The sequence below is a fragment of the Barbus barbus genome (genome assembly GCF_936440315.1).
Source record: "Barbus barbus genome assembly, chromosome: 11".
Lineage (NCBI taxonomy): Eukaryota > Metazoa > Chordata > Actinopteri > Cypriniformes > Cyprinidae > Barbus > Barbus barbus.
Window position 1 is genome coordinate 12,281,531 of NC_136739.1, and position 17,306 is coordinate 12,298,836.

At 41.7% G+C, this 17,306-nt stretch overlaps 1 protein-coding gene across 3 annotated transcripts in view; it reads right to left on the reverse strand.

Moving 5' to 3' along the window:
• Positions 1 to 8,753: 8,753 nt before the first annotated feature.
• Positions 8,754 to 17,306, reverse strand: part of LOC306876622 (uncharacterized protein) — an 86,843-nt gene continuing 78,290 nt past the window's right edge. For all 3 annotated transcript variants that reach the window (XM_079427935.1, XM_079427933.1, XM_079427934.1), the window contains 2 exons: positions 13,573 to 13,755; positions 8,754 to 10,091 (listed from right to left, as the gene is read on the reverse strand). In XM_079427935.1, coding sequence (XP_079284061.1) covers positions 9,426 to 10,091; positions 13,573 to 13,755 — 849 coding nt within the window. In that variant the 3' untranslated portion in view covers positions 8,754 to 9,425. The remainder of the gene's footprint in view (positions 10,092 to 13,572; positions 13,756 to 17,306) is intronic.

The following is a 17,306-nucleotide window of genomic DNA, read 5'->3' on the forward strand; positions in this document are numbered from 1 at the left end:
CTTTGATTATCCTATTTAAATCAATGTGATTTGACAAGTTAGGTCAAAAATAATTTAAAAGAATTCTAAAAGTAGTTGCATTACATGATTGCATTATTTAAAATGTGTAATACCTAACTACTACCCAGCTCTGTCCCTGTCTGTGAAACAGGGCCATAATGTTTGTGCTTGTCTGTAATGTTTTGAAATTACCTTTTATTTTTAGGTGAACAGGTTATCCATCAGCAGAGGACACACACTGAAGAAAACCATATGGAGAATATGCTCCAAGGTTTTTGGTCCTGTAGCCAAACAACTGAACTGGTGTGGAAGGGGAGAAAAGAGAGGGATCAGGAAAACAAACATAGGCGCACTCTTAATAGGTACGTCCAAAATGTGTTCCAATGTACAGTGTACGGGTAACACTTTACATTAAGGTTAATTAGTTAACATTTGTTAACTACATTAGTTAACATGAACTAAGAATTAACAATACTTCTTCGTTTATTGATCTTAGTTAATGTTAATTTCAGCATTTATTAATGCATTAAAATCATAAGTTGTTCGTTAACATTGGATAATGCACTGTGAATTAACATGACCAAACAATGAACGCCTGAATTTTTTATTAACAAACAATAACTAAGATTAATAAATAGTGATAGTGTAGCAAATGTGTTGTTCATTGTTCACTAATGCTAGTTAATGCATTAACTAATGTTAACAAATTACACCATATTGTAAAGTGTTACCTGTGCATGCAAAAATTGTATGCAATAACTGTTGATACAGCTCCATAAGCGTGATTACTCCTCATGAGCTTTTCATACAGACTTAGGCCTACATTATCTCTTTTTATATTAAGATGCATGTGCCTACCAGCAGATATATGCCATTTAAACAGTGTAAAATGTTGTTTCATATACACAAAAGCATTTTAGAAATGGAAACTTTTGTTTTAACATTAACACAATTAGGCTAAGTGACAGAGAACTGTTGATGAACCACAAATTCTGCTGTTACCGCGACTTGATTAAACCACAGAAACACCTATTTGTCAAAATTAAGGTAATGCTTTATTTGTTCGATTTACTTTATATAAAATCAAATATATATTTGACTGACCACCACACATATTGATGACAATGAATCAGGCTACGTACCTCAGTTGTCTTCCACGTGCTATGTGATGATCTTTCGGAAGCACGTGCGCAGTAGTGATGAAGAGTCGACTCCAAAAGAGTCGATTCCTTGAATCTGACCAGCCCAGTTTTCGAAGTAGACTTAATATACAATTATTAATATTCGACTCAGGCTGTCTCCCCACTAATGTTTTAGTGTTGAGAGTTACACTAAAAGAACCTGAAACCGATTACATGAGAGACAATAGCATAGCGAAGTTTAAAGTTTTTATGACTGAAGCAGAGTTTCAGCACCACTGGAAATTAACAGCGACCAGTCAATTTGAAAGCACATACATGAAGTATATATGACATCCTAAAACGCTGACTGACATTAAAAACAGTTGACAAGCATTAACTGCACATCAATTCTCTATATTAATTAGATTTTATTAGCATAGGCTGATCATTATCAGGTAGTAACTTGGCCCTCTGGATCATATGAACAATTAAATAGACGTATGAGACGAAATAAATGTCTTATTTTACGTTATTTTGCGCAGTTAATGCATGGATTTGTTTGGGTCGGCGTGCACTTTATGCATACAAGCACGAAAAATATGACTAATTCGAGAAGTTGTATTTGTTAAACTTATTCTAGTTTGACCTTTTTAACATACAGGAGCAGCTCTGAAGAATCCCGTGCTGCCCTCGCCAACTGAAGCAGAGGCTGAAAAACATGTTAAGGATTATCTCCGCTTGGCCCCAGGAAGAACGCCGTCTTAAATCAATTTGCTTTTTGTTGTTTGTTTGTTTCAGGATTAATAAATAATAATAATTATATAACAAATGACTGCTTATTTTCATTCACTGTTAATAAAATGATACAAATTATTCAACAGCTGTTGTGTTCTTTCATTCTGAGTGTAAAATAATCGGGTTTAGTTATCATATATGTGTAGACACAAGTATAATCAGTGTAACTGATAATATTTACTGTTATCAATAGCGGTAAATATGAAGGAACGTCTAAAACGTCTAATTATGAACAACATCTATACTATGTAAATCAGATGTCGCATAGACGTAACATTCTAATATTTAACGTCTATAATTCGTCCACCAGATGTCCTTGGAACGTCGGGAAAGGACGTCTATGCGACGTATTCCAGATGAGCAAACGCCCTTAAAAATACGTCTCCCAGATGCAAACGCACACGTCACGGTTCATGAATTCACTGGTTTCTTCATGTCTCGTGTATTGTTGTTCTCTGTGTGTGTGTGTGTGTATGTGTGAGTGGGCGTGACCGCTCACTCCAGTCATCAGCGCGCCAGCTGATCTCAATTCCCGCACCAGCTGCTGCCAATCTACTCACCTATAAAGTCTCACCGCACTTTCCTCTCCTTGTCAGATCGTTGGTTGATGTCCTCAGTGTGTCTTCGCGCGTCGTCTGCTGCCTGGTTCCTGGTCTGTGTTTCGTCTTCGTGGTTCGTCTCACCTGGATGTGCACCTCTGCTGGATTCACCAACACCACTCACCACCTGCACGCTGTCTGTCGAGTCCCTGCGCCACCTGCCCACCCGAGAGACTTTGTAATTCAGTTTGTGTCCTCTGACCATTAAATATATTATTGCTTGCATCCTTGCTTCCTCCTGATTGTTCCGTGACAGAACGATCTGACCAGACATGGAAGCAGCAAGCAGTTCCTCTTCCTCGCTGGAAGATTTCATCCGATCTAGCGTAGCGCGGATGGATACGCAGGAGAGGAACATGCAGGAATCGGGTCGGGTTATTCAAGCCCTGGTGACGCAGGTGTCCGAGCTCACCCAGCAACTTCAACATCTGCGAGTTCCCACTGTGCCACTCACACCGCCGGTTTCCCTCGTACCACCTGAGAACCCCTCCCCGTCAGAGCCCCGCCTACCTTCTCCCGAATTATATAGCGGTGAGCCTAAATTTTGCAGAGCGTTTCTGACTCGATGTTCCATGCATTTCACCCTGCAGCCCAGAACATTTGCTAGTGAACAAAGCAAAGTGGCGTTTGTGCTCACATTACTGATGGGGAGAGCGGCGCTATGGGGAACAGCGGTGTGGGAGAACCAAGATCCATGCTGTGCCTCGTTCGAGACACTCTCCGCCGAGATGAAGAGAGTCTTCGACCGTGCGGTTGCGGGAAGGGAGGCGGCTCGGGTCCTTGCGGATCTCAGGCAGGAGGAGAGATCTGTGGCCGACTACTCCATTGAGTTCCGGACCTTGGCGGCAGAGTGTCAATGGAACGAGGAGGCGCAGTGGGATATGTTCCTGCATGGGTTGGCTGATCGCGTCCAGAGAGAGATTTACACCTTGGATTTGCCGTCCACTCTCAATGGCCTGATTGAGCTGGCTATTCGGGTGGATTCCCGAATCTCCAGAGTGGAATGCCGGGTGTCATCCGCTCGGGTTCCAGCATCCCAGGATTTACGAGCCAGCGGCAGGGACGTGGTCAGCCCCGTCTACGATCACGAGCCCATGCAGGTAGGGCGAGCTCGGCTTTCCCGGGAGGAGAAGGAGAGGCGGAGATCCCAGGGCCTTTGCCTTTACTGTGGCGCCGCAGGACACTTTGCTTACAACTGCCCGGTAAAAGGGCAAGCCCGGCAGTAAGGTTGAGGCTACTGTCGGGTGGGATCTCCGCTGAGAAGACCTCATCGACATCTACACTCCTCCCGGTAAGACTACGATGGTCAGCTCACACGCACGACTGTCATGCACTGCTGGATTCTGGGGCTGAAGGTAATTTCATGGACTACACATTTGCTCATAAGACTCAAGTTCCCCTCCTACCCCTCACGCAGACCATTGCCGTGCACGCCCTTAATGGCCAAGCCCTTCCCACTATTTCATTCACCACTGGACCCGTCACACTCATCGTATCTGGCAACCACACGGAAACCATTTCTTTCTACGTTCTGGACTCCCCCCTTGCACCCATTGTTTTAGGTCACCCCTGGCTCACAAAGCACAACCCCAGGATCGATTGGCAGCAGAAATCAGTATCGGAATGGAGCAGTGAATGTTATGAGTCTTGTCTTGTGTCTGCTTGTCCGTCCGTTTCTGTTTCTACGTTTCAGGAGGAGGCAGTGGATTGGTCAAACGTGCCCACGGAGTATCACGACCTGAAGGAGGTGTTCAGTAAGTCTCGTGCTGCTTCTCTCCCTCCGCATCGTCCCTATGACTGTGCTATAGAGTTACTGCCAGGTACGTCTCCGCCTAAGGGCAAGTTATATTCACTTTCTGTTCCAGAGAGAGAGGCTATGGAGAAATATATTTCTGATTCTCTAGCAGCAGGGTTCATCCGTCCCTCCTCTTCTCCAGCGGGGGCGGGGTTCTTTTTTGTGGGGAAGAAGGACGGCTCCCTGCGACCTTGTATTGACTACCGAGGGCTGAACAACATCACGGTAAAGAATACGTATCCTTTGCCGCTGATGTCCTCAGCCTTCGAGAGGTTGCAGGGAGCGTCAATCTTCACTAAACTGGACTTACGTAACGCTTATCATTTGGTCCGCATTAGGAGGGGGGATGAATGGAAGACTGCCTTTAACACCCCCAGGGGGCACTTTGAATATTTGGTCATGCCCTTCGGGCTTTCCAACTCCCCGGCGGTCTTCCAGGCACTCGTCAATGACGTGCTGCGAGATATGGTCGATCAATTCATATATGTTTACCTGGATGACATATTGATTTTTTCTTCTTCTCTCCAGGAGCACGTGCAGCACGTTCGACGAGTGCTTCAGAGGCTGTTAGAGAATGGGCTTTTTGTCAAGGCGGAGAAATGCGCTTTCCACGCACAGTCTGTTCCTTTCTTAGGGTACATTGTGTCGTCTGAGGGAGTGCGCATGGATCCTGAGAAAGTTAAGGCTGTGGTGGATTGGCCAAGTCCAGATTCCCGCAAGGCCCTGCAGAGGTTTCTGGGTGTGTGTTCACTGTGTGTGTGTGTGGATTTGTTCACTACTCACTGCTGTGTGTGTGCACTTGGATGGGTTAAAGGCAGAGCACCAATTTCGAGTATGGGTCACCATACTTGACAATACGTCACGACTTACTTACTTACTTAGGTTACCAGCCACCAATTTTTCCTAGTCTGGAATCCGAAGTCGCAGTTCCCTCCGCCCACGCCTTTGTCCAGAGGTGTCATCGCACTTGGACTAGAGCCCGCGAGACTCTACTCCAGGTGGGAGCGCGCACCAAGGCCAAGGCCGATCGCCACCGGTCTAGACCTCCCGTATACGTCGTCGGTTCCAAAGTGTGGCTTTCTACTAAGAACATTCCTCTCCGCTCCGTGTCTAATAAACTTGCTCCTAAATTCATTGGCCCGTTCGCTGTCACCAAGATCATTAGTCCGCCTCAATCTCCCTCCAGTGTACAGGAGGATTCATCCCGTTTTCCATGTGTCCAAAATTAAACCCGTGTTTTATGCACGCATAAATCCTCCAGCCCCGGTTCCCCCACCGCCGCGACTCGTAGAAGGGGAACCCGCTCATAAGACTCAAGTTCCCCTCCTACCCCTCACGCAGACCATTGCCGTGCACGCCCTTAATGTTCCGTGACAACACATCGCACAGACGTCCCCGCGACGTACCTGTGCTATCTGGGATTAGCTCTTCTTCACTTTCCACCTGGGAAGAAACTCCCAATCACCATCGAGTCAGAATATCTTTGGAGGAATAACGTGGAAGAACATGATCGCAAGTCCAAACCTTGGAACCATCAAGACTTTCATCTGCGACTGCATCCGAACATTCGTCAACAAGCAAGGCAATGCAAGTATCATACATTTATCTAAACAAACAGAGGTTTAGTATAACCTGTTGAAAAACGGTGCTGATGGTTTCACTGAAGGTTAAATGGCTCCTTTTCCATAGCTTCATTCCCTGTTCTTCTAATGATTTCTTTCAACCACTTTGCTCCCCTTTTGTATGTACGCGTGAGTGTATGTTTATTCGTTTGTTTGTTTAGACTAGTTATCTGTTGTGGTTAGGGATACAGCGATTAACCGGTTCCGCGATTAACTGCGCTTTAAAACGTCACGGTTAATTAATCGTAAAGGTTCCACAAAACCGAGTGTTTCTGTTGCAGAGCTGAACTGTTGCAGCTTGTGCAAAATGAAAACAAAGTCACACTAGTGGTGCACCAGCTTAAAATTATGTGCTTATCAGAGACACTGAGGCTACTACACTAATTACATTAGTGACAGAGGGACTAAACAGCGAAGCTTTATTTCCACCAAAGAAATGCCTGTCGATAGTAGTGTGCAGGGCTCGACAGTGCGAGCATTTCACTCGCATTTGCGACTAAAAATAGATGTGTGCGAACTGGAAAATGTATTTAGGAGCACAAGTGCGAATACAAAACAGCCTAACTTATACAGTAGCCTATAACAAACGTATTAATTTATTCTGTTTATTTATGGAAAAATTGCGATACAGCCTCATATGATTACTTTAGAACTTTAAAAAGGCAACGGTTTAATTTAAATGAGCACAGATGAGAAGAAAAGCGGAGCGAGTTAAAGTGAAGACGCGCTGAATGACGCACATTCGCCACTAGAGGGCGCTGCCGCTGCCGTTACCCCGGTAACCCAGTAAACAAATCAGCTGCGCTGTGTAAATAATGTTTCACACTCAGTCATTTAGATATTTATATTCGCTTTAGTCTTCACAATAGCATCAAATAATTCTTACTTAAAGACTTAATGAGCTATTTATTTTCAAACATTTTTTCTAAGCTAAAACACGGCCCATCCACTGATCTAAAATAGAGAACAGTGGGCCTATCTATATATCAACGACTGATTCGTTATTATTGTTCAGTAACACAAGTTCCATTAGTTAACATGAAAAAAACAATGACTGCATTTATTAATAATGCTATCTTAATTTCAACTTTTAATAATACATTATAAAATCAAAAGTTGTCTTAATATAATTCAATGGAGCTAACATTAACTAACATAGTTGTATTTTTTATTAATCAACATTAACAAAGAATATTAACTACTGCAACAATTAGCTATTGCACATTTTTAGTTAATGTTAACCTGCTTTAACTAATGTTAACAAATGGGACCTATCTATTGTTCTTTCGTTCATTATTTTCAAAAGAGAAATACTGTCATGGATGTTTACAGAGCAGCGGTCACCTTTTTTAATTCTAATGGGAGAGATGGACTTTTGTTTGTTGTTTGTTTATTATTATTTTGTGCTGTATTGTTGGTTACTGTGTTATTTCTGTTTCAAAAGCCAGCAATAAATAACACTTTAACATCTAAAGAGTGTTCATGTGATTTTATACATTATTAATGTTGGGAAATGAATAAATGCCTAATAATCGTCATAATCGTAAAACCGTGATTAATCATCAGACAATAATCGTACCAGCAAAATCTATAATCGTTGCATCCCTAGTTGGGGTTTAGTTAATAAAACTCTTGTGCACAAATTACAACTTTCTGATTCTGCCTTGTAAATGAATGTCCCTTTACGATTACGATCAAGCTATATGCCCTAATGCATTAATGCTGTAAGAATGTTATTTTCTGTGGCCACGAAAATATCATTGCTTAGAGATGATGTGAATTTAGACTAAATGTTCGCTGGACGAACATTGGTTGATGACAATATTAATTCTGATACAGTTACTACTGGCAGCTGATATAAACAATTGCAATTATGATTAATTGTAATTATTTATATACATTTGCCTTTTGAGCTAATTTGCTACACTCTAATGCACCTCATTAGCTGCCGATGCTTTTCTGTTCACTTGTACAGGTGAAAATTAATAGCTGTCAGCTGTGGTAACACGACAGGACACCGTTATATGTGCCCATCTGTCACTGCTGTACACCCACCTTAAAGGGTAAATGTATTGATTGTGCTTTTCAGTGAATGTTATGATTTTTGCGTGAAAATTATTTTTTATATAATAACCATTGGTTTTAACTGGCAGAACTGACTCAGTCCTTTCTGGGTGGACCGAACCTTGTGTGTTCCTTTACATCCTGGGGTGGAAGTCCCTAGGTGACGTAGTTGGCTACATTTGAAAACGTTAGTCAAGGTTTCTGTTTCGTTCGTTCCTTTTCTCAGCAAGTGTTATCACAATTAAAGTTTCTTACACTCAAATACCATCATAAATATAGAGGAATCAAATACTTTTACTGAATTAAGTGTAATGTGGAACCGTTTTCTGAAGCACTGAATACGCAGAATTATCAATTCAGAAAAACTGATTTTTTTGTGTTGTCATATTTAATAAAATTTTCGGACATGATACAAAAAGACAAGACAAAAAGGAAAAAAAGCTCATTATTTCAAAACATTCTTCTTTTTTAAAGGTCATCTTTGCTAGAGGCTGATTCAAAATTTAGCAATTTCCCCATACACTTGCAGTTACATTTAGAATTATATAAGACACGAAAAGTATGTGAAAAGTTTTTAGGTTCCATTTCTTACTATTCTTTTTCTAACAGTTCAACGAGTCAACACTATGTCAAGCTTCACAGATCCAGATCCAGTACTGGGCATACACAATACACAATATAATTACGGAAAAAACAAACAAAACAAACAGTAATATTGTGAAACATGATTACAATTTGAAATAAATATTTTCGGTGGATTTATTTTAAAATGAAATTTATTCCTGTGATGCAAAGCTGAATTTTCACCATGACTTCAATTGTCAGAAGATCCTTTCAGAAATCATGCTGATTTGCTGCTCAATTATTGTTTCTCGGTTATTAATAATGATTCTTATCAATGTTAAAAGTCGTTTTTGCTGCTTAATATTTTTTGGAAACTTTTTTCAGGATTCTTTGATGAATAGAAAGTTAAAAAGAACATCATTTATTTGAAATAGAATAATTTGTAACTGCTTTTACAGTCACGTCTGATCAATTCAATGCATATTTGCTGACTAAAAGCATAACATTTCACAATATTAGTGTTTTACTGTATTTTTGAGCACATAAAATTGTAATGTTCCCAAACTTTTCACAAGTACTGTATTTTTTTCCCATATACAGTGTATATATTTACATTTATGCATTTAGCAACTTACATTGCATTCAAGTTACAGTTTTTACATTTTATCAGCTCTTGCTTTCCCTGGGAATCGAACCCATGACCCTGGCGTGGCTAGCGCCATGCTCTACTATTTGAGCTACTGGAAAGCCTGATAATAAAATGTTGATATATATGCATATATCAACATTTTATTTTACATTTTACCATTTTTATTATGAACATTTTATAAACATTTTTATTAAATAAATATTGCTGTCTTTACCATTATATATAGTCTGTATCACAGTCTGTCCCCTCTGACAAGGACCTGTTGTGTTCATGCATTTTTCCTGTATGGGTCACCATATATCCTGATGTTGTGTCATGCTCAGTCCTCATGTCCAAATCAGAAGAACATAGAAAAAGGAGATCTAGGCTTTCCATTTGCATTGGATTGTCTGTTTTCATTTCTTTTTGTGTGGGTGCACAAAGCTGTTGGTTTCTGTTCTGTCTCTTCAGTAGACTGATGTGAGATGTCGATAATTCTTGAACTTCACTTCTCAGTAATTTGGGTAGCAGAGGTTTACAGACCTCCTCATCCAAATCATTCTCTGGTCCCAGAGCCCTCAAAGTGACTGAAAACAAGTTGATGTTCCCCGAGACATCTGCTACACCATCTTGATTCCCCTTTGATTCTAACTCAGCAATTTTGTCATCAAGATGGCTGCTTCTATCTTCAAACATGTCTAATGGAATTCGCTTTTTACAATCAAATTCATCATGATGGATTTGTTCCATGGCTACTTCTTTTGTATGGTAGATCCCTGACCTGGTATGGAGAGTCAAAATTGAAACTATAGCCTTCTCTTCACTGTTATTAGTTTCCCAACCAATGCTGTCAGTTACACAATCCATGTAGTTGCCTTCTTCTTCCTCATCCTCTGTATCTGCCTGTGAGAACGACAGCAGGTGAATTTGCAATAAAAACATGTTTCATGGTGGCAGTGTACATTTTTATAACAAGTGATTGAATGAATAGTCTGTGCCATGGCTGGTGCAAGTAAAGGAACCAGCATTTTAATAAATGTCATTATTAACTGCTGTCAGATCATTTGCATATGAGAGTCAGGCTGAAAAATAATTCACAAAACATTAGAAACTCAAATATCACAACACTTGAAATGTATTATATAAATGAATCAAGCAATATGTATGTACATTCATTTTCTCCTATAAGACCTGGAAAATCAGCTCTTCTATACAACCCAGATGATGTTTTTCCTTAAAAATTTAACTATAAAAAGTACTAAAATATTTTAAGCCTTACTATCTCTCTCTCTCTCTATACATACATAGACATACAGACACACACACACACACATATACACATATATATATATATACATATATATACACACACACAAACATTCCACATGTATAGTATATGGGTCATTCAACAAAATCGGCACCTTAGAAATAATCAAACATATAGATTTCATATAACAAATAAATTTGAAAATTAACAACATAATACTATTCATTCTTTTACCAATATTACATAAAAAGCCAATTAAATATTACTTTAAATAATTTAAATAGCATTTATGCTGATAAGGGTAAGGTTTTTGGCCTGTCCCTCACTGATTTTTTCTTTTTCAGCAGGACTTTTAATTTGCAAAATGATATAAAAATCACATTTGCATATTATTTTAAATATAGTCTCATTGTTAAGCAATGTTTTTGGCATAAGTATGCATTTTTTTCTATAAAATATCATTCATTTTATTGGTGTCCCCTGATTTCATGTCAGCCCTGTTACCTTCATCAAAAAACCCTTGTAAAATGTACATTCAAGTGACCAGTGTTAATTTCGTTGACGAAGAAAAATATTTGTCGACGAACCTTTTTCCTGTGACTAAGACGAGACGTTGACGAGCTAAAACTAATATCTGATGATAAAAACTATGACGAAATGTATGCGCGTCTTCGTTAACAAGACGAGACGGGACTAAAATGTTATTTGAGGACTACCGGACATTCAAAATACATCCTATAGGCTAAGTTAACTGTGTTGTCTTTCAAAATGTGCGTCTCTGTCATTGGATAAGGGGCGTTTGCATATCTAGTCTCAGTATGGCAGCCGCAGTGGACGGATAACCTACCAAAACGCGAACTAGCGATCTGAAACAATGGCCTCAGCAACCGAAGGGTTAGGGAGTGGGTGACCAGACGTCCCGTTTTTCCCGGGAGTCACAATTCATTGTCGATTAACTTAAAGTCAGTGAAGGTGCGATAGGCGGAAACGCGCTGATAGAAGTGTTCTCTCGCGCGCGCGCGCGCGATCAGTTCTCAGTGCTCAAATACACACACACAGCAGCCGCAGCCCTGCCGAGTTTAGTTCCAACCCTGATCAACACACATACCATGTAGTTTTCAAATAAGCCTACATGATTAGATTAGCTGGATCAGATGTGTTTAATTAGGGTTATATCTATACTGTGTAGGGCTGTAGCCCTCCAGGAACTGAGTTTGACACCGTTGGCCTATCCCATTTTTGCATCCCTCCCACTGTTAAAAAGTAACAAAGTAAATTTTAAATGAGCTACTTTTTACTTTGAGTAGATTTTTAGACTGGTATTTTTTACTTGTACTTAAGTAAAATTTCATTAATGTAATGGTACTTTTACTTGAGTAAAATATTTTCATACTCTTTCCACCTCTGGTAACAGGGACGATTAGGTGTCATCCTGTTTTTAATGATTGTTTGTGTAAAATGCAAACATGTTTAAAGGTCACCCTGGGTGTAATTTTGAGCTAATGCCTATATCATTCAGTGGCATATGAGCATGAGTTACATTTTAGTTGGTATTATTGGTATTGTTACTATTTCTATTGTTGTTAATGACCGAGATAGGATGGTCAGTCTCAATAAAACTAATTTTCTTCCAACACTCATTGTCAATAATGCATCTATGTGAATTCCGTTACAAACAAGAGCAGCAAGGTGACTGCGGACCTTCACACCAGTCTTGTAATGTTCAAGAAAGTCAAGATCTTGGTCTGGTTTCAGATGATCACAGAAAGCTTGTATAATTAATTGAACCAGATTTATATATTTGAAGTTCTGTGAGGGGACACAGACAAACAGATGGAATGCAATATATAATTACAATACCCTTAAAACATTAGATCTCTTAGAAATGTAATGTGCTAAATCAGCGGTTCCCAATCCCAGCCTCGCGCCCCCCACTCTGGATATTTTGCATGTCTCTCTTAGTTAACACACCTGATTCAGATAACCAGCTTGTTAGAAGAGAGCTACGTGCATGAACTGTGTTCCAATTGATGTGATCCCTACACAGTGTTCATTGCTTCATACTCCCTGAGCAGAGTAAATCTGTTGAAGTTTACTTCACTTCGGAACATTCATTCATGGATTTGCGCAGCTAGAGAAGTGTGAAGTATAACATAAAAAACCTCTGTAAATAAATACTATTTAAATTCACATCTCACACCCTTTAATGCCCTTTCAATGGAACATATACACTCTTTTCGACCTGGAATCATGGCGGAATATACGGTGATGTCCACTTCGCAGGGCACTTACGGCCTGACGACTGGGATTGGGAAATGCTGTGCTAAATCAACAATGAACTGACTTTGAAAAATTGACTGTTTACTATTGTCAGAAAACTATCCCAAGTAAGTGCTAAACAATATAATGCGATTTAAAATTGTAAAACTGTACATTATTATGTAAACAAATATATGCAGTTTACATGTGCAGTGTGCTGAAGAATGTCTCCTGTCATCCCTTTTACTCTGGTCAGTCCTGTGATTATGACGTCAATACTGTTTCTGTCATTAATTTCATAAAAATTGTAAAAAAAAAAAAAAAGATATATTTAATACAGCCCTCCAGGTTTTTCCTTTGTAACTTTAACTATATTTTATTTTGGGCAAAGCCCCATTTTTAATCTCTCTCTTGTAAAAATAAATGTTTTTCTTAATTGACGTGGTCATTCTTAAAATTAGGATGTTTTTGGTCATCTGAATGACAAATATAAAAATATATATACAAAAAATACAAAATTTGAAACCATGCCAGTGAAAAGAGAGACTAAAATGCTGCTCATATATGTGAAAACTATCACACAGTTCTAATTAAACTATAGTATCCAGCAATGCTTGTATCGGTAACAGGGTTGGCAAAAATACCAAAACATGAGGTAGACGAATAGTAATAAAATAATAAATTACATAGCCTGAGATGGCACAATACAATTTCTTGTCATTTTAAGGTGTCTTTATTTCATGGATATTTAAAAAATGCTGATTAAACTTACTTAGTTTTTTTATTTTTCCAAGTGGAAAAGACACCGATTTTGTGGAATGACCCATATATATGTTTTGAAATGGGTATCAGACAGACCTTGTTGGCATAGTTTTCCTCGTCTTCATTTTGCTTGCTTTCTGGATCTTCCTCTGTATTCAGTGGGTTTTTGTTTTCGGTGGGATGATTTTTAGATGCACTGATTAACTGTGACTCAGTCAATGATATACTGTCAGATAATGTCTGTTCAGGAATCAGATAGTACACTTCAGTGATGTTACCCTGAATGAGGGAAAAAAACAATACAGAGAGATACATGAGACTAAGTCAAAATGATGATTCTTGCTCCAACTCTACTAATAAAAGGTTTGGATGCACTTGGATGTATATATGATTTTCATTATGTACACTGCATTTGCTCACATAATATTTTAACAGTTTGTGTTAGAAAGAGTGTAATCAGACTTCAGCCACTAATATTTTCTTATTGAAACTGTGCACAAATGTTGGGGATATCAAGTGTCCAAAAAAACCCCCCAAAAAACACTTCAGACTCCAGAGGAGACTTTAAAGTAGACTTGTCCCCACTACTATCATGCATCCGTATGACTAACTTGACAACTGTGATGACGTCATGGATATATGTGAAAGTGAAAGAGCAATATTATTATCTTGCTAACCTACTGGTCATCTTGCATCCATGCCATGTTTGTTTCACAAAAGAGAGACAATGACGTGTGTAGCAACTCAATGTAATAACTGCACATAATGTAAAAACTGCACATAATGTAATAAGTATTACATTATTATTGTTGTTATAAAATGTTCATAATGTAATAATTCTCTCAAAACGTAATAAAATATTGAGCTCATTATATACTAATTATTACATTGAGAAATTTATTACATAATAAACTCACCAAAAATATTGTCATATCCTAATAGGCTTTTAAAAAAATAAAAACATCAGTGCTTTCAAAATTACATTGTACTGTACGTTTCATCATCCATTGCTCGATTTTCATGCCCTTTTACATTGCTAAACCAAAGTGTGGAGCACAGTACTAACTACAGTACGGATGCTCTAATGGCTCTCATTGTTTTTATTCAAGTATCAAAATATTCTGGGTTCCAGAACTCTGATGTTGTTAGGACACAACAGAGAAAGGAGGAAAAACACCTAAAAATATGAATTATAAATGAGTATAATAAAGTATAATAAGACGACTTGTTAAATATAATTATAATAAACAGCTACAGTAATAGTATTATAGTCAAGAATAAGCCAAAGAATAAGACAAAAAGTTTGTTTTTGTGTTATGTGAAGCAAGGGCGTAGGTTTTGATTTTGACATTGGTGGGGAAATAAAGCAGCCATATAAGGGACATATTCCTGTAAGGCCCACTTCCTGTTTTTTTTTTTTTTTTTTTTTGCATGTCACACTTAGATGCATATCACCAAACAAATTGAAATATTAGACAAAGGTAACGCAATAAATACAAAAAGCAGTTCCCTATCAGTCGGTCACTCCGAGTCACGTCGGTGACCGACGAATTGGGATCTCGCTTAGAGAGACCAATCCCCTACGAGAGTATCTAAACAAGCCAATGGATATTGGCATGCGATTATTGTATCCAGCTGCCGCTAATCACAGCGTGAGTATAAGTAGGCAGCGGGTGCAGCGCATATTCAGCTTTTCGCTTTGGAGCCGAGCGTTCATCGTTCTGCTCCTGACCAACCTACAGTGTCTGCAAGTCAGTGCGCTCTTCGAGGCATTCTTGTGCTGGTGGTACGGCGCGTCAGCGGCGGTGGTTCTTCCTGTGTCAAGTGGATTGCACACATCAGGTTGCACTACCCACTGATTGTGTTGCAAACGGCCATCTCCCCTGTGCGCTTCAGCACACTGAAAGAGTGATTTCTCTAAAAGAGCATTCACGGGTGCGTCTTTTTAAAGACGACGTTGCGTCTGGCAAACTCGACGTTACGTCTTTGTAAAGACGAGTTGGGTCTTGCTTCAGACAACGTGTCACCCGTCCGTTTCTGGATGCGGTTGTTACCTGGTGCCGGGTGATGGTCATGATCGCTGCCTCACATGCCTGGGCAGTAACATGCTGAGGTGGCGCTCGTGGATGAGGCATCTTCTCATGGTGGGAAGATGATCATCTTGGAGTTGCGGGCCAGGCTCTGATACCTCGACAAAGGGACGGAGCTCTGTAGCCTCTGCCTTGATTTGGCTCTCGTTCTGGCTGCAGACAGACAGGGACCATTTCAGGCGGTGGCATGGTGGCAAACCCTCCAGGGAACAAACCCTCGAGGGACCATCGCCCCTCTTGCGCTCCAAAACCAGTTGAGCTGTCAGTGGAACGTGCTGGGCCCTCTACAAGGGGAGCACTAGCAGTTACCCTGGCGCTCCTCCCGACGACCAGACGTCGACTGCTGCATCGGAGGGTGAGCTGGAGATTTCTGGGCAAGAAGATTCGGCTGCTGCTGCTCTGGCAGTAGCAGTGCCTGAGTCGGATCTAGAAATCACGGCTATGCTTTCCCGGGCCACTGAGAGGGTAGGGCTCGAGTGGAGATCCCACCGTGTCCCGAGCCCTCGAGGTTGGACGACTGGTTTCTCGGGGTAGCTTGCGCTGGTTCTCAGCGCCCTGCCCCAGTGCCTCTCTTCCCGGAGGTGCATGGGGAGCTTACCAGGTCGTGGACGGCACCTTTTACTGCCAGAAACCGCCCTGTTAACTCCTCCCCCTCACCACCCTCGGTGGTGGCGCAGCTAGGGGGTATACGGGGGTCCCCCCGGTGTAGCGGTCGGTTGTGATGCAGTTGTGTCCTAATACCGTCTCTACTCGGCGGGGCGAACCGTGCCTCCCCTTCCGGGCCTGTAGGTGCCTCCGGGCCTCGTCTGGTCTGTCCGGCGGTGCTTATATGGCCTGTGGGGAAGCTGCCTCCACCTTACGCTATGGCGTTACTGCAGGGTCCTCAGGCGAAAAGCACTGAGGACATGCACGGGGGTGGTTACGATCCGGAAGCTCTGAGAGCTTGTACCTCGGGCCTCGCGCTACGAGCGACGAAGGTGACGCGGTCTCTGGGTCGTGCGATGTCCACACTTGTGGTCCAGGACGTTCACCCCTGGCTGTGTCTGGTCGACATGGGGACGCCGACAAAGTATCGGTTCCTCAAGGGCCCTGTGTCCCAGACTGGCCTCTTCGGCGACGCAGTCAAGAACATGGCCCAGCAGTTCTCGGCTGCTGCCTCCACCCGTCCGCCGGCTGCAGCGCCCCAACCTGCTTGTCGCCGAGGGCGGCCCCTGCGTCCGTCCCTGCTCCCGCATCCGCAGCAGCTTCCAGAAGCGGTGCCGTTGAGCTGGGCGTAGGCAGGCCGCCCCGCCCGTCCTGGCCCCCGTCAAACCTGGCGGTGAGCGGAAGAGCAAGAGGCACAGGATGGGCGACCCAGAGAGAGAGAGAGGACTGTTTTGGGAGGTGGCGGATGCGCCTCCCCCTCCCCCGGAGGAGGGCCGGGTGGAGATTCTTCTATTTCAAAAATCTCGACAAGAAGCGCTTGTCTCTGCCTCTGGGTCCCAAGAGGACATGGAGAGTCACGGACGGACCAACTCCGGACCGTGCTCATCCTCCTCTTCGCCAGCTGGCAGCAGTGGGCGGTTCGAGAGCGTCATCAAAGGCCCTACTCACGCACCCTCTGCCAAACCTCGGAACCAGGTAAGCGCGCACCGCACACTCGGACCCCTTGGGCCGCCACGGGCCATGTTCCTGTGTTCCACCTCGCTGCCCCACCGCGGGTATGTCGGTGGTCCCGCTGGTCCGCTTGTACGGTGTTTG